Here is a 22,525-nt window from a genome sequence, read left to right as displayed (position 1 = left end):
AAGGTGTAGAGAATTGAGAACATCCTTTTGAAAGATGCTAATAGAGGAAGCACTGGCTATATTGGATTTATAAGGTATAGACTCAGTTAACGAGACTAAAATGGTACAAAATGACAAAATAATAGTGGAGATTGTGAAATACTTAAAGAAGAATGGCGGGGCTTTGTTTTTTAAAGAAAAAAATCAGTTGTAAATACTTTAATTGAAAATTTTAAAGCATTAAGGGAAACTTAGATTCCTCTAATATGTTTGGCTTTAAGAATTTTTGATAGATATCTTGCACCACCAAAATATCCTGTTGTGCGCAGCAACCTTTTTTTATTAAGATATTTATGCATATTGATGACCATCTTTTAGTTATTCATTATGAAATTCAAAGTCTTTGTACACCTCCATACTTCATAGAATTGAATTCTTCATTTGTGTGTAGAGGAGATGGAGAAGACAGGGAAGGACTAAGCTATTTGGAAGAAAAGTAATAAATTTGGCCTCAAGAAACTGGCAGTGAGAGCAAACCATTGAAAATACTTCTAGAACAAAAAGATTTTAAAAATCATTATAAGAACTGCTCATCTATTTTAAGCTCAGAGAGAAAAACTCTAACTGTAATTGGAATTAATTGACTAGAAGAATTAATTGATTGACTTACATAGTATTTCACTCAGCCACACTTCCTCTCAATTCATGAGCTGTCTAATAAGGAACAATGAGGAGTTAATTCTAATTTTTTTTTTGTTATTCCTCATTCGAGGATATTTTTCCATTGATCTTTAGAGAGAGTGGAAGGGAGGGGGAGAGATAAAGAGAGAAACATCAATGGATATGAGAGAGACACATCGATTGGTTGCCTCCTACACGTGACCAGATCAGGGCTAGGGATCAAGCCTGTGATTGAGGTACGTGCCCTTGACTGGAATCAGACCCAGGACCCTTCAGTCCACAGGCCGGTACTCTAACTACTGAGTAAAACTGGCTAGGGCGAGTTAATTCTAATTTTTGAAAGGTTTGGTTGGGGATGCCATTGCTATCCACCATGCATGAACAAGGAGTTTCACAGTGGATGCATGCTATGAATTGTGGGAAAACCTTTTTTTACATTAAAAGGGAAGAGATTTTTTCATCAAGAAGAAATATTAAATTCATATTTTCTGCTTTTTGATGATACAGAGAAAGCTAGAAATAATAACTCATGGACTAAAATCCACTAGAAAAAAGAAATTTAAGCACCTGTGACGCATGCCCCTGAGATAAGTAGTAAACTCTAGTTATCAATACCTTCATAAAGACCATGACATTTTGCAGCCTTGAGGAGTTTTTCTTAGCATTACATCCTTATATTGATACATTCAAAATAATGTATTCCCTTTTTTTTTAAAAAAAAAAAAGGTACATATATTACTTTGGTTTCGTTCATTTTATGGCTAAGAAATAATATTGCTCTGAAGTTAAATTAGTGATAAAAAGAATTTTTAAAAGGTATAATATAATGGTACATTATCAGTAATTTCTAGTTTAATCACATGTAATATACTTCAGCTATGTATTATAGTTTTCATGAGTTTCATCTGCAAATTGCTCTTTAGCTTTTAGTCATGGATCATTTTCTATAAAACCGACCTGGAAAAATCTTATTAGGTTTATTTTATTTCCTTTATGCATACTGCAGATGGTTACTTCATAATCTCTGAAAATATTTTTGGAAAATCATGAAGTGGATTAATAATTTGGGATGTTAGGTTCTAATGTTGAAAAAATTTAAACAAGCTGTTTGAAAAGCAGTTATAGAAAATGCGCTTTGCATAATTTATATCAGAGTAAGAAATATTCTTGCTCTAACTATTACTTACCTTGTTGATTAGAACAAACTCCTTTAACTACCCTTTACTTATGTGATGGAGCATTTTACCTAAATATGTCCTGCTGTGAAAAACAAATAAACCAGCCTTGCAAAGAAACGCAAATGAAATTTCAAAAATAGTGTTTGAATAGCTCTCTCCTAGTTATGACACTCTAAACTGAGGAATTCCAAAACTAGAAAAGCTAAGATTCTTATTTCCACCTCTCTCCCAAAGATAACCTCAAATTTTTAAAAACTTTAATAACATGATTATTTTGGGTCCCCTTAAGGTGAAACATGGATTTGATGTTTAAAGATCTTCTTATAATGGTCTTATAAAGATCTTCTTATAATGATCTTCTTATAATTTGAGATTTTGCTTGCTATAGAAATAGGTATGGGGTGGGGGTGTTCAAAATGATGAGGAACAAAGTTAAAATGTGTCTCCCTTCCCCTGTTATTGAACTTATGCTCCTACTAACCAGACTCTCTTCTGTTATGTTTTATAATTTTACAATGCATGACTGCATATCTTATTCAATGACCCGTTGATCTTTTCCTTTAATTGCATTGATTTATATACAGCTGTACTAAATTTTTATTCATTCATACATCTATTCATTTAGCTGTTTAACCAAATGCCTCCCATATGCCAGGCACGGTTCTAGGCACTAAGGATTAAGTATGTAAAAAAGAAGGTCTAGCCCTGGCCAGGTAGCTCAGTTGGTTAGAGCACTGTCACATTTGCCTGTCCAGATGGTTTGTTGTGCTTCACTACATTTTAATTGTGGTGGGAAACATTGACATTGATCTTTAAGATAATGCGATGCAGGGTTTTTGTTTTCATTGTGGGATTGAAACCCACTGGCCCACTGTGTGCTGCATTAACAGAGAGGGGCCACCTCATAGCTCTGCAAGGATGTGAATAGACTGATGCCTGCGGCTTAGTGGACAGGTCTATAAACTTGGAGCCAAATGTCGCTGAGGGGTGGTTTATTTATCTGTAAAAGAGGCAAAATATATTTGCTTCTCATACGTCAAAGTTGTATTGTAAGGGTTGAAAAAGAGAATGATCAAATTTTGCAAACATTATACAAAGTTCTAGAAGCTATAACTGGTATTATTCCAGTTTTCTGTTAGTATCTGTTCACCACTATCAGTATAATTTATGTGTATGCATTTAAGGAAAGGATGAGTCCCACCAATATTTGAATTATACCCTTCAATGAACTCATTGTTTTCGAAGTGCTATTGACTTATTTTTGGATCTATAAAGAAACGGTGACATAACCATATTACTCACTGGTCACCCAGATTAAGCAATAATCTTTAAACAGATACTTTGAAGCAGCTTCCTAATGACTGAAGGCATAATGAACCCAGTAGGGATAGGAAACCCACTGAGCTTCAGAAGTAATCCATCAGATATGACAGGGACGCTTTAATGAGAGCCATAAATAACAACTGTTTCTAAGCCCAGGACAAATATTTTAGCACTTCCTCTGGGGAGGAGCTCAAGCCCAAGTCATCCGTTGAGCTCTTTGAGGTGCAGTGACGATTGTGGGAAATTAACAAGGAAGTGGAGCCCTTTCCTGTAATAATACAAAATGATTAAGAGGACCTGAAAAAAAAAATCAATTGCCTGATCAATAAGGTTTAACTGCTTGGAGCATTTTCCCCTTGCTAATCAGTCATTAAGCTGTTTAAATATTTCCAGTTTCTCCAATTACTGAACGGATTTACAAGACTTGGTCAAGGATGTCAGAGCCTCCTGGAGCCAGATTCTAGGACAGTTATCAGTGGAGAAAGAAGGCAATAATTTATAAATGATCCTCTCTCCGTTCAGATTAAGGAAATTCTTTAACAGGAGGCTATGCGGGGAATTGTCTCTCCTAGTTTCCGAACGTTGGGAAATTCATGTGTTACTCCCAAGTTCTAAACACGTAAATGTGTTCTAGAACATGGGCGGGAACTTGATTTAATTCAAAAGTAATGGCGATCCAGATCACTAGAGGGACATCTACACACTGTATATGTGCAGGCCTTTACAGTAGCTTTTAAACTTCAGCCATGGTGAGCAGCGTGCAGCCAAAAAGACTCCGCATTCAAACCGACCAGAGGTATTCTAACCGCACCAGTGAAGGGCCATATCATTACCTACCTGTATATTGCCAGAGATTCCAGTATCAAAACCGCGTGTTAACTTTTTCTTTTAAAGTTGAATGCCACTGTGGGGGAAAAAAAAAAAAAAGAACACTAAGAAATAACTATAAACAGGAGGCAAAACTTTTTTATTGATATGTTTTACTTTGCTGGCAGACCAGAGCAAAGGTTTTGTGAACATTTAAAAGATGACAAAGGTGAAGAATCCCAGAAGCGGTTTATCTTGAAGCGAGATAACTCTAGTATTGATAAAGAAGACAATCAGGTTGGTTCTCAAGTTTGAGAGTGGCTGACGTTGTTTTTGAAGGTGGGCTGACTGATATTCTTGTCGTCCCTCTGTGGCCCCTTTCTCCCTCTCCCTGGCCCTCCTCCCGCCCCCCCTTCCTCCTCCCTGCCCGCCTCTGATACTACCACCCTCTCTCCAGCCTCCTTGCCCGCCTTGCCTCCCCCGTTGGCATTCAATGGGGAGCCAAAAACCCACGTCCTGGTTGCTTTAGCGATGGCTCTGTGTTGGGCTGCATGGGTGGTGCTTGGCGCAGTTCCTGCTGCATGAGTTGGGGTTGGGATGCCACAGGCTCCGAGCTGTTGGGAAAAGCTCTGTCAGTCGCGTTTGCAGATGTCTGTGTAACTATGGCAGTCCTTCCACTCCCTACAGCTTTGTCCTTCAGTTGTGCACAAATTGAGCTGGATTATCAAAGCGGACCGCTGATCACCCGGTGTAGCTGTAAAGAACAAACCTTGTTATGGTGAGGACAGGTGGATTTTGCAACTACCCTACAATCAGTCTTCACAGCAAAGAACCAAGTTCATGTTTTAGTCTCCCAACCCTCCTCCTGCCCATGTTTTATTGTCTGTGTAAACTGTCTGCTTGTTTTGCATGAACTGTAGCACAATTCTCTCTCTCTCTCTCTGTGTATTTCGCTTGTGATAAAACGTTGTGTTGTTGTAGGTAGCCTGACTCAATGGTACCTCGCTAAGGGGGGAGATGTTTTACTAAATCTCTTCTCCAGATGGTGTGGGATCCAGAGCTATTAGGGAGAAGACTAAGTAAATGGCAAAAGAAAACAAGTTTCACATGCAAAGAAGAGCAGTAGAAAGCCATGTAAATGCCATTACACTTTGTGTCTCTGACAATCAAAATAGATTTTTTGAAAATGTCTTTGCTTTAAAACCCTTAAGGGCAAGATAATAAGCATCTCACTCAAGTTATTATTTTAATTACTCTCGGTGAGTCACTGGAAGGCAGTATGTGCGTCTCCGATGCACTTAAAAAAAAGAAAGAAAGAAAGAAAGCTGTTCATCATTTGTATCTCATTTCCTCCCACCACCACTGACACCAGCACCCACCTCCGAGCTCCACCGTGGCTCGAGTTGACTCTGAGACATGTGCCTGCGTCGTGTACTGAGTGGGTGTTTGTTGAATGGATGGATGGACATGGTTAGGGCAGAGCATTTTGTGAGGAATGGCAAGACAAAGATGGGAGGGTAGGTGAGATGCAGGATGTGGTTCAGATGAAGAAGAGCAGTCTTTATGCTGGGTTCTTTGAATGTCACCTTAGATGTCTTGATATTGACCCCGATCAACAAGCACATTTCAAATTTAATTCCTACTTCCTATGCCAGATGCAATTCCCAGAATCAGTCATTGAGTGAATAAAAAAAATAGGATATAGAGGAATAGTGCCCACGTCTTCCTTCCCACCCATTATTTCTTGACCCCCTTGCTGGGTTTCTCCAGTCCCCAAGTTTTCAAAGCCATTTCTCCCCTTAGCTACCTTGATCTAGCCGTCACTTGCATGTTTACCAACACTCTGCCTCCTTCTGAGAAGTCAAAGCCACACAGGTTAGCAAAGGAGACAGAGTCCATCACTGGTGAGCTGTCACATAGCTGAACTGGCTGAACACCTGAGGCACATCCAGGTACTTCCGTTTCAGAAACACCTGTGCTACTTGCATCCAGCAAGGAGGCCACCAGCGAACATGCCCTGGCATTGCTTGTCATGCACACACAGCACACATGCCCCGTCCCCCCCCACACACACACACACATACACAGCTTCCTCGGGGACCAGAAGGAGTGAGACTTTTCATGCTCCATTTGTTTAAGTGAACATTTATTATCCTCAGCTGACAGTTGCTAAACCGCAGACTTCTAACAACTCGACTTGGATAACCCTCCTGATTTCTTTTCTCTGTTCAGCAAAACAGAATGCATCCATTTAGAGATGACAGACGAAGTAAATCAATTGAAGAGAGAGAAGAGGAGTATCAGAGAGTGAGGGACAGAATATTTGCACACGATGTGAGTAGTTGTTTTAATTGCCTCTTTAGTGCGGTCCTTCCGTCAGCAGTAAGGCAGCCTCATTCCCCAGACAGCGAGCTGGCAGGGACGCAGGAAGCTGGAGCCAGGGAACACATCGACCTGCAGCAAACTCCAGGTGTTTCTGGAAGAGGCCCGGGTTCAGGGAAGTGATGGAAAAGGAGCCAGGGGCTCGCGCGTGTTCCTAGCATGTGACCCGTGTGGGAACTGCGGTATAATTTTGGTCAGTTCAATAGGCCTTGAGTACAGAGACAGGGTGCCAGGTTTGAAGAGATGCCTTGACGCCAGTATTGGCCAGGAGATAGGTGTCTCGTTGCTGTCTTTTTCCTGTTAACACTGTGCAATAGAATCAAAAGAAGAGTATGCTGATCACACACACGCACAGAACTTACTTTTTTCTATCTTTCTTATTTCTGCATTCTTAGCAAGCATGGGCCTTTTATTATAGCAAAGTTAAATAATGATACTCTCCTCCCCCCCCCCCCCCAATTTCAGAGCAAATTAGTTTTGTAAACAGTTTTCAAGGGAATAATGACAAAACAACCTCTTTTGTTCAAATTTCCACTAATAAGATGTGGTGGGGATTTTTTTTTTTAACTCTTTTACTTACTCTGGTCAAAATAAAATGCAATTAAATTAGGTAAAAATTAATAGGTACCAAAAAAAAGGGGGGGGGCTGGATTTAAATGTAAGAAAATGAGAAGAGCAAGCAGTCGCCATAGCCATTCCATCCCGTGAAATCATCTGCAGCCTCCTGTCATGTTGTCTGCTGTCTGCAGAAGCAGGGGTGTGAGCTCCTTTGTGTAGACTGGGCCGACACTTCCAGATCTACTGAGTCAGGTGGGTTGATCTGTTGCCAGTAGATCTGTTGCCATTTGCTTCTGGAGGCTCTTGCAAAGCTCAGCCTGGAGGAGGACTGCTGTCCTCAGTGGGTTCCAGCCCAAGCCAATTCCGGGACCTCCAGCCGGTGCTGGTCCTTTAATATGCGGCTGCAGAGGAAGCAACACTAGCTGTCCATTCCCTTCACATTTATACAGGTTTCCGGCATCTCTTCCGGGTCCCCTCTGCCTTTCTTGGATATATTACAATCAAATTGTGCCGATGGAATACTCATGCTTGGAACTCTAGAATGAGGAGAGTGGGAGAGACGGAGATGGAGGTAGCCCTAGCTGGATGGTGTTTGGGTGGAACACTAGAAGATTCTATACATGGGTGGCCTAGATTTTTATTATGGTCAGAGTTAGTGATGGTGCAGTCTGACACATGGAAGCCTTCAGTTATAGGCTGGAGATCTCAGTGTTTACGACGTGGGCCTCTCATTGGCTGTTGAGTGTCGGTAAGACATGGCAACTAGCTCCCCCAGTGCAGGTGACCCAAGAGGAAAGAGATGGCCTGAAATGGAAGACACCGTCTTTTATAACCTAATCCTGGAAGTGACATGCCTCCCCTTCTGCTGTATCCTGTTGAACCCATACTCTGGCCCTGGTCCCATGAGAGAAGTATACTACACAAGACAGTGAATACTAAGAGTCAGGATCATTGGGGGTTACCCTGCATTAACAGGATATTACTGTTCCTCCTCTGTTAACACAAACTCAAGGACATAACAGTGATATGAACTTTCTTGTATATATAGGTGTCCCCCAAAAATGTATACATACTTTGAATAATTATTCATTCTAATGGGGTAAATCTGAAAAGAAAGAAATATCAATTGAGCTATCAGCTGTTACGTGTGTATACATTTTGGCAGGACACCCTAGATATAGTAACACATCTTCCTATCACTTATACAAAGACAGGACACTTTAATAACCTTCATCTCTGCAACTCCAGGTCCCCAAGGGATCATTACTGCTGCCCAGACTGTTGAGGTCTACGGATAATAATTAAACTCTATGAAATCAATTATAAAACAAATGCAAAGAATCCAGCATAAGGAAACTAAGTTCTAGACATCTAATCTCTTTCTTAGCTGGTCTTTAATATAGTGCTTTCATAATTTAAAAACAGGTAATAAAGACAGTTTTCCTTGCTAATTATTAAGTAGTGGAGTCATTCAAACAAGTTGATATATTTATATACTTAAGCAGCTTTTTTTTTCTACTTGAAGTTGCAAAGGAGAATTCCAGAGAAACATTTGCACTTCAGCAAAATTCAAATTGATTTTAAAAATTTGATGCATTCTTGATAGTTTATAGATGAAATGTATTGTGATGTCTAAGGTGTGTGTGTATCTTGTGTGTGTGTGCTTTTTGTACATAGGTGCACAATCGGAATATCCAGGTTACTCTGGGATTCTCTAGAAAACAATTTTCACATCCAGCTTGTGAACTTTGGCACCTGGAGACAAATGTGTTCATTATTTGAGAACTAAATTGTTGTAAGTCAGAACACAGAACAATTTAGTTCTCAAATAATAAATAAGTGTATTTTGGTCGTCAGACATGTTTGAAGTATAACTTCTATTTCCTTCAGCTTGCTTCATGATGAAGCCTGTGTAATGCTGCTAGTTTGGGGAGGGTTCATTTGAGAAAGCAATATATCTGAAAAAGACATGTTTTGTCTGGAGAGTGATTTCTGAAGGATATTGATGTGTAAACAGGGCCTCGGGGAGGAGCGCATCCTGGCTTGCTTTCATGTTCTGGGATTCCTCCTCTGCGAGGACTGATAAGGGCACTTGGTGCCACCTGGATTGGGGGTGGGATGTGGGAGAGAAATCTGCAACCCACTAGGCAAAATCGATTTCACCTTAAAAAAAAAAAAATGAGCCCTTTATATCTGAGAGTGCGTGACAGCTTGGAACGCTGCGTTAATCCCTGTGACAATTTTACCTCTCCCTGCTATTAAAATGTGCAAGTTATTAATACTACTTATTTTTGAAAGTTTATATGCATCAGCTACTGAATGACGGCCCATAGCCATTTCTGTGTTATTTATGAAAATGTGGTGGAGGGATGATGAGATGATTTTTATGACCTTTCCACAAAAATCAGAAAAAGTACTCTTGGGATATGTTTTAAGGAAAGGTATTATTAACCTGTAGGTGCTTTATTATTATTATTTTTTTAATTCAAAGAGTTTAGACTGCTTAACTCTTCCCAAAATGCCATTAGATTCAGGCGTGTGAAGAGGTCAGAATGTCTTTGATCAACTCCTTCAAAGTAGTGGTAGAGTTTCAGTAATTTCGAAACCCAGCCAGAACATTGTAAATGTAACTGACCTCTTCCCAGCCCGAGCTGAGCTGTAGTAAAGAACTGAATTCATAATGTATCTCTGAGACAATCTCACTTTCTTTCCCTTACCATGACTTGACTCAAGCCAGTAGCAAAACCCAAACTAAAGGAAGTAAAGACAGCAAGATATTTCCTGCACTCACAGATCTTTTATGAAAAGCTTTTTTTGGAAATTGACTAAAGTTTTTGCCTGTTGTTAAATAAGGTTGGGGCACACTTGACTTCAAGGATGCATGTGAGATGCACAAAGGTTAAAACAGGAGTGGTTCTAAAGATGCCCTCACCAGGATGCTCAGACCACTGAGAAAAACATCACGCCCAAATCTAGCCCTTTGGTTTTAGTGGAAGGAAATGATTTCTCCAATAAAAAGGACCGAGAAACCAATATCCTGCTCGCTGCTCTGACTAGTGGTTACATTAACAGCATCTTCAAATTCAAGCATTTGCTATTGAAAGGTCACTATTATTTTTTAGTTTTATTCTCTCTTAAAATGGACCTGTTTTTATTCCTTTAGCAGGTCACTTGTCCATCATTTAGAAAATGGACACTGTAGGAGGGTGGATATGTTTATGTTTAGAAACTCAACCGTTTGAAAATGGTTTTCTGTTAATTCCTACACACACACAGTCACTATATTATAGGACCAGGGCACCAGATTTTGTTTGGACTTCTCTTTTTTCTGTTGCTAAAATTTAATTTGATCTGCCTTTCCCTCTCATGTAATGATCATGGAATTTTATTTTCCCTACATTGTGTATAAACACAAGAGAGCAGAGAAATAAGTACTGGGGGGGGGGGGGGGGGGCGTGGAAGCTAAGAGGAAAGTCATTTGGTTTTCTATGTGAAAAACGAAGAAATCTTACATGGAGGGTGACCTTTTGATTTTTAATTAGCTTCATTTCATTTTCATTTGTCTTCTGCTCCCCCCTCCCCCTTAAGATTGATTGATGGCATCTCTTCAGTTGTAAGCGTCTTGCTGTCAATCTGTTTCATGAGAGTTGATCATTGCCGGGTGATAACGGCAGGATCGTGGCTTTGCGCTCTCCCCTCCTGGGGTGGATCGTGCCAAGCTTGCACGCTCTGCCCTGATTTGAACCTGCCATCGGCGCTCTTGGCGGCTCCTGCATCTCCCCAGCCCCAGAAGAGACCGCTAGCTCAGGATCCCAGGGTCACAGGTTTCTCCGGCAGGCAGTTCAATCCACTTCTCTCTTCTTCTGACCTTGATGCTGAACGGGCTTCAATCTATTTGAAACCTAGAGGTGCTCTGGTGGAAAAGTACTGTGTGCTGCATGAGAATGGTTTCCACTCTGACTCTAACCTATTTTTTTCCTTTTTTATTCCCTTTTTTTTTTTCTAAAAACGGTACATATGTTTTCTTAAAAATTTCCCCCATTGGAGGGGAAAAATGAGTTTTAAAATCAGGCAAGGATTTGGGATCCCTTCAGCATATCCAGAACCTCTGATACAATCCTTTCTTTATTTTTCAGTCAGTTTGCTCCCAGGAAAGCCTTTTTGTGGAAAACAGGTAAAATGGAATTTGCTTTTTCGTGTCTTTAGAGGAACAAAGTGCGTCATGTGTGTCCTGTATACTCATAGAGATATACATTTCATATATAAGCGTGTGCTTAAATATATGTATCAACAAATACATATATCTATGCGTACACACCTATATATGTACACATATATGTTACTTAGCATGTCTAAACATTATTTCATTGAGAAAAAAAATTCTCTCAGTCACTTCCAAACATGAGTTTAAATGTTTTTGTTATTTAAAGTCTCAATTTCTGATTCTTCCAACAGTTGTAATTGCCACTGTTCTCGCCAGGCATGAAAAAGTGTAAATGTTGAGACCCCACAGGAACTTGCAGTTTCATTGGCTTATTAACGAGGCTGCTAAAAGCACTTGTATATTTGGTATTAAGAACTACTTCTGTGCTCCATAATTATATATAGCTATACAAATAATAATTAGAACACTATTGTTTTATGTATCTCATTCTAAATAACCTACCAGTCTTTATAAAAGGCCTAACTTGGGAGTCTTATCTAAACTAGTTTGGATTTAGCAGTACACTTGGCTTGCGAGTTAGTAGGAGGAGGTGGTTGCTATGAAATGAATAGGTTACAAAATTTATACAAAATCTGGAGCTTAAGAGCAGAAAATTTTCAAATTTAGCTTATACCTTTTAAAAATAGTTTTAAACTGACATAGGTATTAAAATGCTCCATTAATTTAATTGCAGATTTTTAAGGGGAATTAAGAATTCCACATTCACTGTATTACTGGGTAACTTGGAATAGAAATATGGTTATTTTAAAAGTGGTGGTTACTTTTATTTTAAAAGTAGCAGTTAATTTTATTTCAGGTGTCAACTTAATGGGTGGCCCCTACAAAATTGATTAAAATGCAGACTGTTTGATTAAATTCCAAGGCTTACAGAAAGTTTGAACTGGGCATTAGAAATGATTGGTGGGGGGGAAATGCCATCATTTATATTAGCAATTAGAAATCTTCAAGTAACTAAGTCCCTCAATTGAATAGTCTTATTTTGGAAGAAAAGATTAACTTAGAAATCAAGTCTACATGAGCATTCAAAAACAATTTTAAAATTCATGCAGATTCAGACTGGTATTTCTTATTTACAGTACAGTTAAGAATCCACAAGCATTAACATCTTAGGGATAGTTCTGAATAATTCCAAAATTTTATATCCTTACCAAAAAGATTAAGTGAGCATTTATAATTTAGTTTAGTGGGAGATCTTATTCCCTAGCCTTCTAGCCAATCATTTTCTCCTACTTTATTCTATAATTTTATTCATTTATTTGGGTTTTATACAAACATACTGCTAATATACTGTGTCCCTTTTATTAAATTTTATTAGGCTGTATTCATCAATACAATAATTGGTGACATACATACATTGCATATATGAATAAGTCTTGATGTTCCCATAAAGCAAAAATTTAATGGAATGGATTCCCTACAAAAATAAATATATCTCTTAGATACCTGCCTTTGGAAAGTCAATATTTCACTATGCTCAAGAAATAAGGAATAACTTAAATATTACTCAAGAAAAAATAGTCACAGCTAATATATTTAATTAAATATCTGTTATATCTATATCAATTACTTGTCTTCTCCTCTTCTATTCCCTCTATGTCCTCACCTCTTTCTTTTCACTTACTAACATCAGTGTTTGAATCCTAGGGTAGGGAAAAATCATGCTGACATTAATTTATTATGGCAAAATTAAATGTCATACAAATAAGACAGTATATGGGATTGATTTGAAAGACAGGTGTGTTATACTAGAGTACACTTCCATTTATTACCTTTAGGTTTTATATCATAAAAATCATGTTTTTCATTTCCAGTAGGCTCTTGGAAGACAGTAACATATGCAATGAGACCTATAGGAAAAGACAGCTCTTTCGGTTGGTATGGTTTACTTTTCTAAAACTGTGTTTTCAGATTATGTGGCAGAATCAATGTTAAGTATAAGTGTATTGGTGTAAAATATCTCTGTTCATGAAATAAAATATGTTCAGTTATCTCTTTGTAACGCTTGTTACAGAGCTAGGGTGGAAGCCATATTGGATAATGTGAGATCCAGGGCTGGGAGACCATTACTTTGATACAATCCTTCAGCGGTCTTCCTTTGATTTTCTGGTTGTTTTTATTTTCTCAAGGGCTAACTTTAGAAGCATACTGATTTAACATTCCCAAATCAACTTTGGTGAATTACAGAGTTAAAATTTCTCTGGCAGGTTGCAATTGTGTATACATTCCCAACACTGGAAACAAATCATTGATAACTCTATTTGAGTTCTTGTTTTTTAGCTATTACTATCCATCATGCTATTTCAAACAGTATTTTTTTCAAGAACAGATTTTATTTCTAAATAAAAATAAGAGATTGCTTCCAATTATAATGAACTACTTAAGTCAAGATCTTTTTGTGGGCTATGGGTATTGGATTATATATTTATATATATATATGAATATATAATTAGCTATAATATTAAATTATATAATATAATTAAGTAACTATAATATAAATTATATATTTTTAAGTTGTGAGCTAGGATAGAAGCCCCATTAAAACAGAGGGATCATACCTATATCACTACTCTATTAAATGTACTTCTAGCATTCATTATGAAACTAAGGATATACACAGTGCTCTTTATACACTTAATACCTAATACATATATTAATATGTTAGTGCTTTTGTGAATATTAGGATTCATCTCTGTTGTAGGACAGGCAAAACAAAGAAAGACAACTCTTGCTCATTTAGAAGAAAAAAAAAACACCAAGAAAATAAATGGATTGTGTGCTTAGTATCTCCCTGCAGTAAATCTGAACTTAGGACCTCATCATTAGAAAAGGGAGAGTAATTGTTCCCTTTACACTTTGGCAGCAACAGACACAGGTTCTTTTTTTTTTTTTTAACCCCCTTCATATTTCTAGTTGAACTGCATAATCTAATGCCTTCCACTTGTATAATTACATACTTTTCACACTTGAAGATTAAGAAAATAACCTTGCCTTTTTCTCTCGAAAGCCCAAGGTAGGACTGGAATGTACCAGTACTCCTACACTCACACACCATGACCTGGTTTGGTTAGGCAACATAGATAAAATGTGGGTCCTTGCCCCTGATTGGCCAGCTAGTTTTACTTAGCCCCAAATCTGGTCCCTAGCCAGAGCCACCACCTCCTCAGATCAGCCATCCTGAATATGGACACCATTGCCCACCAAAATCTCCACGCACAGAAACTCAAGGAAGATGATGGAGCACAAAGCCATCCACACAATGGTACAAATAATTCAAAGTGTACATCATACCTAACCTGGAGGGGCGGGGAATCACTTTCAGACAAAAAGGAAAATAAATGTTGTCAGTTATGTTAATCAGCACAGAAATAGAGTATGTGCTTTATAACTACTCTAGGATCAAATTGTAGTTGTGCACAGAGGGCTAGCTCCTCCTGATGGCCAGACATCTCATCTCCCTTGTCTTCCTGGTTCCCAGTAGTCAGGGGCCCGGACTAGAAAGTCTCTGGAGGGTATGTTGTTGTTTTTTTTAATGATGCTTATGATGCCGCACCCAAATAGATATGAAATTCAATTCTGGACCTCACCTTGCCAGTGTTAAGGAGAATAATCAATAGATAGAGCATTATAAAATGTGATTTCAACATGTAAATATCTAGAGATCATAAATTAGAATTAGCTGCACTATTCTGAATTTCATTAATGCTGTCTCTAAAGCAGCAACTTAAATTCTCTCTTTTTTTAAAAAAGATTTTTTTTTTAGAGAGAGAGGAAGGGAGACTGTGAGAATCAGTCATGTGATAGGAAAACATTCAGCTGCCTCCTGCACACCCTCTACTAGGGATCCTGCCCACAATCCTAAGCATGTGCCCTGACTGGGACTTGAACCCGTGACCTTTTGGTGCACCGGACAACTCTCAACTAACTGAACTTCACCTGCCAGGGCTTAACTTCCCTCGTTTAACATGCGCAGATCTTGACTTAGGATGATGATTTGTGCTGGTGGAGAAGTAGAAGAACTTAAGGAAACCTTAGGTTGCCTTATTAGCCAGGGGATATGGCACAAGTCTAGAGGAACTACACAATATTCTAGAAACAGTGTGCCAGAGGGAAGGGTGTGAATGACAGCACCCTAGCTTGCACCCAGGAATAGTGGCGGGCACCTCCTTTACAGAGAAAGGCCCACCAACACTGGCATTGAGGGGAAGTCTGGATTCCTCCCAGGGAGGTGCAGAGTTAACGGGGAGAGGGACCAGTGAAGCAGAATTAGTTATGATCACCCCCACGTGGAGAACCTCGTTCTGACGCACCCTGTATGCTGAGGTTAAGAACCAACTCAAATGTTCCTGATAATAAGCATTCCAAATTAGCTACAACTGAGATTACTGACACATCCTTTGTACATTTACAGTTGCTAGATACTATTTAGGCAGGCTTTGTCAAAGATGGGTGCAATTAATCAGAAGTCAATGGGAAAAGAATGACGTTGAATTTGGAGATTGAAAAGGGAGACAATCAGGGATGGAAAAACTCCTCTTTCTAGCAGAAGAGGGTACTTTTCCTCCAGGCTACCTCCTCTGGCTTTCTTAAATTTCCAAGGACTTTAAGAACTAAGGTCACCCGGCCATTGGTGAGTGTTTGAGACTTCCTCCTCGCAACCTTGTCTTTTTTAAGATGGTCCTTGTTTCTAAAACTGGTCCTAAGGCCCTGAGAACAGAGAGAATGTTTGTAAGGAAATATTAACCAAGGACAGCAGGGCAGGAAGTGAATTTTGTGAGTTTTCTGTTCCGCTTCCTCCCATCACTTTACAAAGTTCCTGTCACAGATGAGCGACGTCATTTTTATTATCTCTGGGTCCGTTTACCTCCTTCCATTTTCATGAAATAAAATAAAAAGCTTAGTAAGTAAAGTTGAAGTAAAACCTAAAATTTTCTCTGTGCCTTCTGTACAATTTGGCGCATGTTTCAATCAGATAGGCATACCTCTAGCTTCCCAAAGTCCATTATTATCTTTAGAAGAATATTGATCAGCAAAGCTAATGATCCGGTCTGTGAGATTTGGATCAAGCTGGAGTATGTCACATCCCAGTCATGTGAAAATAGGGGTTATATCTACTGCCTGTGATTTACGTCCCCGTTTACTTATAATCCATGGGAATCTAAGGATATTTTAAGGATCCATTATTTCCAACTGCAGAAAAGGCTTTGAAAATGTTAAGTTACTCTTTAAGCGGATTGGAAACCAATGAAAATGCAAATTTCACCCACTTTCTCTAGAAGAGACATGCCATTTGGTACACTACTTCCAGATTCTCTGGAGTCCTCAAAATTCCCTTGTGGCTATTGGCTCTCTTCCAACACATTCCCTCTTTTTCTATTTGAATTTTGAGCAAGTGTATTATTCCACCTCTGGAGCTTTGGTGTTTGTTTGTTACTTCCATGGGTCCCCCTGGAATGTCTGTCATTGTTGTTAGCACCGGCTTTTCCATGTGAGAAGGATTAAAAGGCTCCTTCCTCTGCCTGTGAAGGGTAAATCCCTGAGAAACAGTCTCACCATCAGCCAACCGGCAGTGCCTGTGATTTCTGGGCTGTCCGTCAAAGCTTTCATGAGTTCAGACACATAGCTCGTGACGTCAGAAAAGACATTAATAAATGGCCTTTCTGGAACTGTGTGCATTTCCCATAGTCCAATTACTTAATGCCGAAGGGAGAGACAAAACTCCTCTTGGGTGGGCGTTGCTTTGAGGCTCTTTCAAGATCTCAGGTGTTTCCAAGCATTGATTCCTTGTTGACGTGGGTCGGGAGGCTCGATCCTCCCTCCTCTCCACCACAGAAGTCTCCAATTATGTTTCCCACCCTGTTTTTCTAGTTGTTTCTCCTTCACCGGCAGAGGGGTCGCCCGGCATTTCAGTTGGGTGTTGCTCTGTCTGTAACCCGTTCTGTGTGATGCGTCCGCCCATCCGTGAGGCATCTGGGTTGACGGGAAGGGTCTTCTGTAGACGACTCTTTGGAGAAAGGTCCCACTGTGTGTCCACGGCTGCTCCTGGAATGTAACCCTGTCCCCGTGCCTTTTTCTGCCGGCCGTGCTGCAGGGGCAACCGAGATGGCTCGGGGAGAACGTCGGGGAGTCGGCAGAGCAGCTCGGAGAATGAGCTCAAGTGGTGCGACCACCAAAGGGCCTGGAGCAGCACAGACTCCGAGAGCTCCAGCCGCAATCTCAGGCCCGCCATGACCAAGACGGCGAGCTTTGGGGGCATCACGGTGCTGACCAGGGGTGACAGCACGTCCAGCAGCAGGAGTACCGGGAAGCTGTCCAAAGCAGGTAGTTAGTACTGGAGGGGGTTAAGTTCTGGGGGGTTTTCTGAAGTCTACCCGAGCCGTAAAGGCACCATTCCCTGTGGCTTTGAGTAAACTAATGATGATGATATTCATCTGGGATCGATTGAGGTCAGAAGGTACAGTTTAAGTCAGTGGTCGGCAAACCGCGGCTTGCAAGCCACATGCGGCTCTTTGGCCCCTTGAGTGTGGCTCTTCCACAAAATACCACGGCCTGGGCGAGTCTATTTTGAAGAAGTGGTGATAGAAGAAGTTTAAGTTTAAAAATTTTGGCTCTCAAAAGAAATTTCAATCGTTGTACTGTTGATATTTGGCTCTGTTGACGAATGAGTTTGCTGACCACTGGTTTACATACCAGTACCTCCTCTGGCTAGCTGTGTGTGAAAGTCCAATTATTAACCTCTCTAATCTCTAGTTTCCTTATCTATAAAATGTAGATTATAATAGAATATTACTCTAACCCCCCTCAATAGACTATTTTAACTTACATTTCAATGATTGATATAAAAATGGTTACCAAGGCACGTGCACGGGGCAACTGTCCTGTGAAGGTTAGCTTTTTAAAAATCTAACACTATGAGTTATTCCATAAAACTACATCATAGTAACTTTGGTATTAGTAGTTTCCATTCCTGTTTTGGTATAATGTTAGTATGATCCTGGGCAAGTTAGTTAACCTCTGTGAGCCTCAGTTTTCTCATCTGAGAAATGGGAATAATAATAATAATAGCACCAATATTTCAAAGTTATTGTCAAAACCAAGAGTTAATATAGTCAAAGCAATACCTGGCAGGTTGTTAGCCCTCATAAGCACCAGTTCCTGTTTGTTTTTTATTATTGCCATGCAATGTTTCCATCCTTGCTTTGCAGATAAGGAGAGTGGTCCTCAAAAGGTTTAGAGTTTCCAAGTAGCCAGGTCCATGCATCTGGGTTTTATTGTGTTTTTTTGTTTTGTTGGTTTTTTTTGGTGGTGTTTTTTTCTTCTTCTAAGTGAATAGTGATCTTTTGAGTTTGATAGTTCAAGTTTGCATGGGCAGGCTTTGGGAGTTCATAATGATGAGAGACCTCGAACTATGAACTTGAAACAAATTTAAACTGATGGAAGCATCAACACCATGGGCTTCACGAGTCTGCAAAATACCCCACATGTTCTTCCATTTTTAACTCTTCTTTTTCCCAAGAATCTCTCACCATCGTTTACAAATCACTTTCAAATGTCTATGAATAAAATACCTCATAAAATCCCAGGAAGGTAACAGATGACCCTTTAGTAGCACTCCATGAACTCAAGTTTTTATTTGTATTTATTGAGGTATTTGTTTATTATTTTTATTGAATTTACTGGCATGACCTTGGTGAGTAAAATTGTATAGGTTTCAGGTGTATAATTGTATAGCACATCATCTGTATATTGATATTATCGTGTGTTCATCACCCCAAGTCAGGTCTCCTTCCATCACCATTTTAGTTTAGTATGTACTTGTCATTGTTTTGGTTTGGTTTGGGTCTTACTTCAGAAGTGGGGAGGCCCTGACTCTCAGCTAGGGTGGGGGTGAGTACTGATGTTCCCTAACAGGCCCTGGGTCTCAGGGTACACTGGGGGTGCATTCAGGGCCTGGGGTCTCAGGTGAGTGGCAGGCCAGAGACAGGAGGAGAATGCTGAGTGGGCAACACCAGCCAGAGGTTAGACATGGGTCACCCTAGGCTGTGAGTACTTTCCCCACCAAGCATCACACTCATGCTAGGGGTGTTCTATGAAATCTAGGCTCGTTATGCTAATAGTTTAACATAATTATGTTGTTGACAGACGCCTCCAGAGAAATTATCTCGTGTTTTCCTACATAGGCAGAAAATTAATAGCATTTAGTCAGAGTCACTCCTTTAAATGTACATATCTTGCTACTTGGAACGATTCAGGTGAGCTCACACTGCCTCCTGTCATTTTTATTCACCAATTGGAGAATTCTTGATTTCTAACTCTAATTAATTGCTCTTGGTATATCCCATTATTGCAGCAACTGAAGTCAAGAAAATCCACTGTGGTGCACTTAAGCACTTGTAAACTAAGAAAAGTTCAATAGTTTTACATCTTCTTAAAAGGCAGAAACCAAGTGCCTTAAATGGCACACTTGAAAATTCCAGTACACCTAAAGAGCTCTTATGATTTTTAAATTAATCGGCATTCTCCATGCACCAACCCCCAATCCCCTCCAAAGCCAAGCATTTTGGAAAGATTTAAAACACCTCAAGAATGCAAAAATGCCACGTTCTTTGAAGAATGGTCAGAAATTGTAAGTGCTTCAGACATTTTTTTAAAAATCTAAGTGTTTCCATTTGAAAGCTTGTCTAGGTGCAGGAATGGAATGAAAAAAAAGTAAACTAATAATAATAAAGGGGCTCAAGATAGGCTGTCAGAACAAACTCACAGTTTCCCAAGCTGCTTTTTAGGAAGCAGAGCTGTCAGTTCTGCTGTCGGGAAACTTCAGAGCAGCACAAGTTTCCAATTTTTGACCTCATTGTGCACAGTGGGCTTGCAAACGGTTCTTTTACGTCTCAGAAACCAAGTCTGGAGCAGTGACATTTCGGGTGCTCTTCTCCTCGAATGACATCGGACATCGGTTGGAGCTAAGCAGGTTGTATAGACAATAAGAGGACTTTTTCCAAGTGGGAAACATGTTTTCCTACATTTCAGAGGAAGCATATTACTGAAGTCTGAACATACAAGCACAGTCTCTGGGGCCTGGGCTGCCTTTTCCCTGTTGCATCCCCCACACTGAGCACCTGGCCACCGAACAGATGTCCAGCACACGCCCTGGGGGGTGGATGACATCACCATGTCATTACATCCTCCTTGGGGTGAGAATTTGGATGGTGCTTGTGCTGCAACCTCAGCAGTTTCTTGGCAGTGGTGATGTGGTTGAAAAATAGGAATACGACCCCTGTGTCTCTCCATCGTTTCTCTATCATCCCTCCCTCTTGACCTCCACAGTAGGGGTTCTCACCTTTAGCTGCATCAGTATCACATGAAGGATTTCTGAAGCGCAGATTGCTTGTTCAGAAACCATGCCTGGAGAACAACTGTTCTAGAGAAATAGATAGCCTTCCGTTTTAATTATTGTACATGGCCTGGCATTTTGTTTTCTGGACGCAAGGGCATTTTTGTTGCCCGCTTCCTAGTCTACACCCTAGAGTATTTTTTTAATTTGTTGAAAGTTAGAGTGTTTTTGAAGCCAATGCAAGACACCTCATCCTGCTGCCACTCCTCTTCTGCATGTTTATTTTCATCATTACACTGATGCAGCCTGGATACTTTCTTCTGCCTTGTAATACTGAATTCTGACCTGAAACTGGAATTTTCTTGAATTCAGAAAAAGAATACTTATGTTTGAGGGTCCTTAAAAAAAGAAAAATTGCATCAGATGAGTTAGACAGGCAAAGAAGACTTTATCTCAAAATTATTGCAATAGGAGTTACCACTATAACAATAGGGGATGGAGATTAAACTCAACCCTGCTAAACAAAAGGCAGGAGAGCATTAGTGAGCTGGTGGAAAAGTGATGGATGACTTTAGAGAGGTGATTGGTCAATGTGATTGCATCATCTGTGTTTGCTAATTGGTGTTTATCAAAGTCAGGTTCTTACCCTCCCACAGAAACTGACAGACAGGGCACTATTCTTTTTTAAAAAAATTTCTTTATTGATTAAGGTATTACATATGTTTCCTTATCCCCTCATTACCCTCCAACCCCCCCACCCAATCATGCCTTCACCCTCCTGTTGTCTGTATCTGTTGGTTAGGCTTATATGCATAGCTAAGATTTGGAAACAGCCTAAGTGCCCATCAGCACATGAGGGGATTAAAAAACTGTGGTACATCTACACAATGGAATACCATGCTGCAGTAAAAAAGAAGGAATTCTTACTATTTGCAACAGCATGGATGGACCTGGAGATCATTAGGGCACTATTCTTCTTGATCTCATTTTAAAGGGATGGCTCCCAAGTCCTCACTAGCTCACACCTCCAATCAGAGTTTTGACATGCCTCATTGGCTCCAGCTCTTTCTCACTGTCTAGCCCCTCCGCCCAGACATAGGCATGATCATTTTTATATGACCTTACATGTTGGGGGTCAGAAGTTTTATTGTATGATTACTGTTGTTGTAGTTGTTGTTGTTGAGTCTATACTAGTGTCAAACTTGGACTGTAACATCAGATCATACATGGCAAGTCCTCAAACAAACTCTACGGTTTGCACTGGGGCTGTGATTTATGGGTCAGAATATCAGTGATGTGGTCCCAGAATTACTCCTTGCATTTTCAAAATTCTGTGTAGATCCTTTATTTCCCCCTACCACCATATGTTATTCAGAACCACGTTAGTATTTTAAACTGGTTAGTTGGAGCATCCTGAATTAACCTGAAAGTTTATTAATATTAAGAACCAAGTCATGGAAAAAGAGAAAATTCCCAACTGAGAACATCTGTGGTTGTCCATGGTATACTCATATGCATGCTTTTAGGAGGCACTTGGGTCCTGGTTAAATCTATATTAGTCTGCCAAGAACAAATCCTAACTCTGTCATTTCCTAGCTCTGTGAGTCAACTTGAGTTACCTAACTTCTCTATGCTTCCATTTCCCTATCCATATAGGCAGTAAGAGTACTTATTATTAGGCTTTATACAGTGCTCACACATAATGAATGCTCAAGAAAAATCACTATCCTCCTCCTCCTCAAAAAACAGCACTCACCACTGGCCCCTCTTCCCTGTAATGGCCTGTTCTATTTCTATCCCTTATTTTCAAAGAATCCCAGTTTATTTTAAGGGTACATTTTAGAATCTTGAAAACAAGGTTAATATATGTGTTATATATGTTAACCTTTAATGCCATAGAAGAGTGCATTTTTTAATGTCCAAAGTCAATAGTGTGTGCTAATAATTTAAAAATTTTTTTGTACTGCATTCTTGTAATCTATGATAGCATCCAAATCACACATTGGCTTAAATTCACAGATATTTAAGTTTTGCTTGGTGTGTTTTTTCTCGGATGCTCTGGTT

At 39.7% G+C, this 22,525-nt stretch overlaps 1 protein-coding gene across 1 annotated transcript in view; it reads left to right on the top strand.

The window, feature by feature from the left end:
- Positions 1-22,525, top strand: part of ARPP21 (cAMP regulated phosphoprotein 21) — a 99,832-nt gene that overhangs the window by 17,385 nt on the left and 59,922 nt on the right. The window contains exons 9-13 of the mRNA XM_079795493.1: positions 4,157-4,265; positions 6,201-6,302; positions 11,045-11,082; positions 12,945-13,004; positions 17,222-17,451. Of these exons, the coding sequence (XP_079651619.1) occupies positions 4,157-4,265; positions 6,201-6,302; positions 11,045-11,082; positions 12,945-13,004; positions 17,222-17,451 (539 nt within the window). The remainder of the gene's footprint in view (positions 1-4,156; positions 4,266-6,200; positions 6,303-11,044; positions 11,083-12,944; positions 13,005-17,221; positions 17,452-22,525) is intronic.

The sequence above is a fragment of the Cnephaeus nilssonii genome, assembly GCF_951640355.1.
Source record: "Cnephaeus nilssonii genome assembly, chromosome: 17".
Classification (NCBI taxonomy): domain Eukaryota; kingdom Metazoa; phylum Chordata; class Mammalia; order Chiroptera; family Vespertilionidae; genus Cnephaeus; species Cnephaeus nilssonii.
The sequence above is the reverse complement of the archived record's forward strand: the minus strand, read 5'-3'. Positions and strand labels throughout refer to the sequence as shown.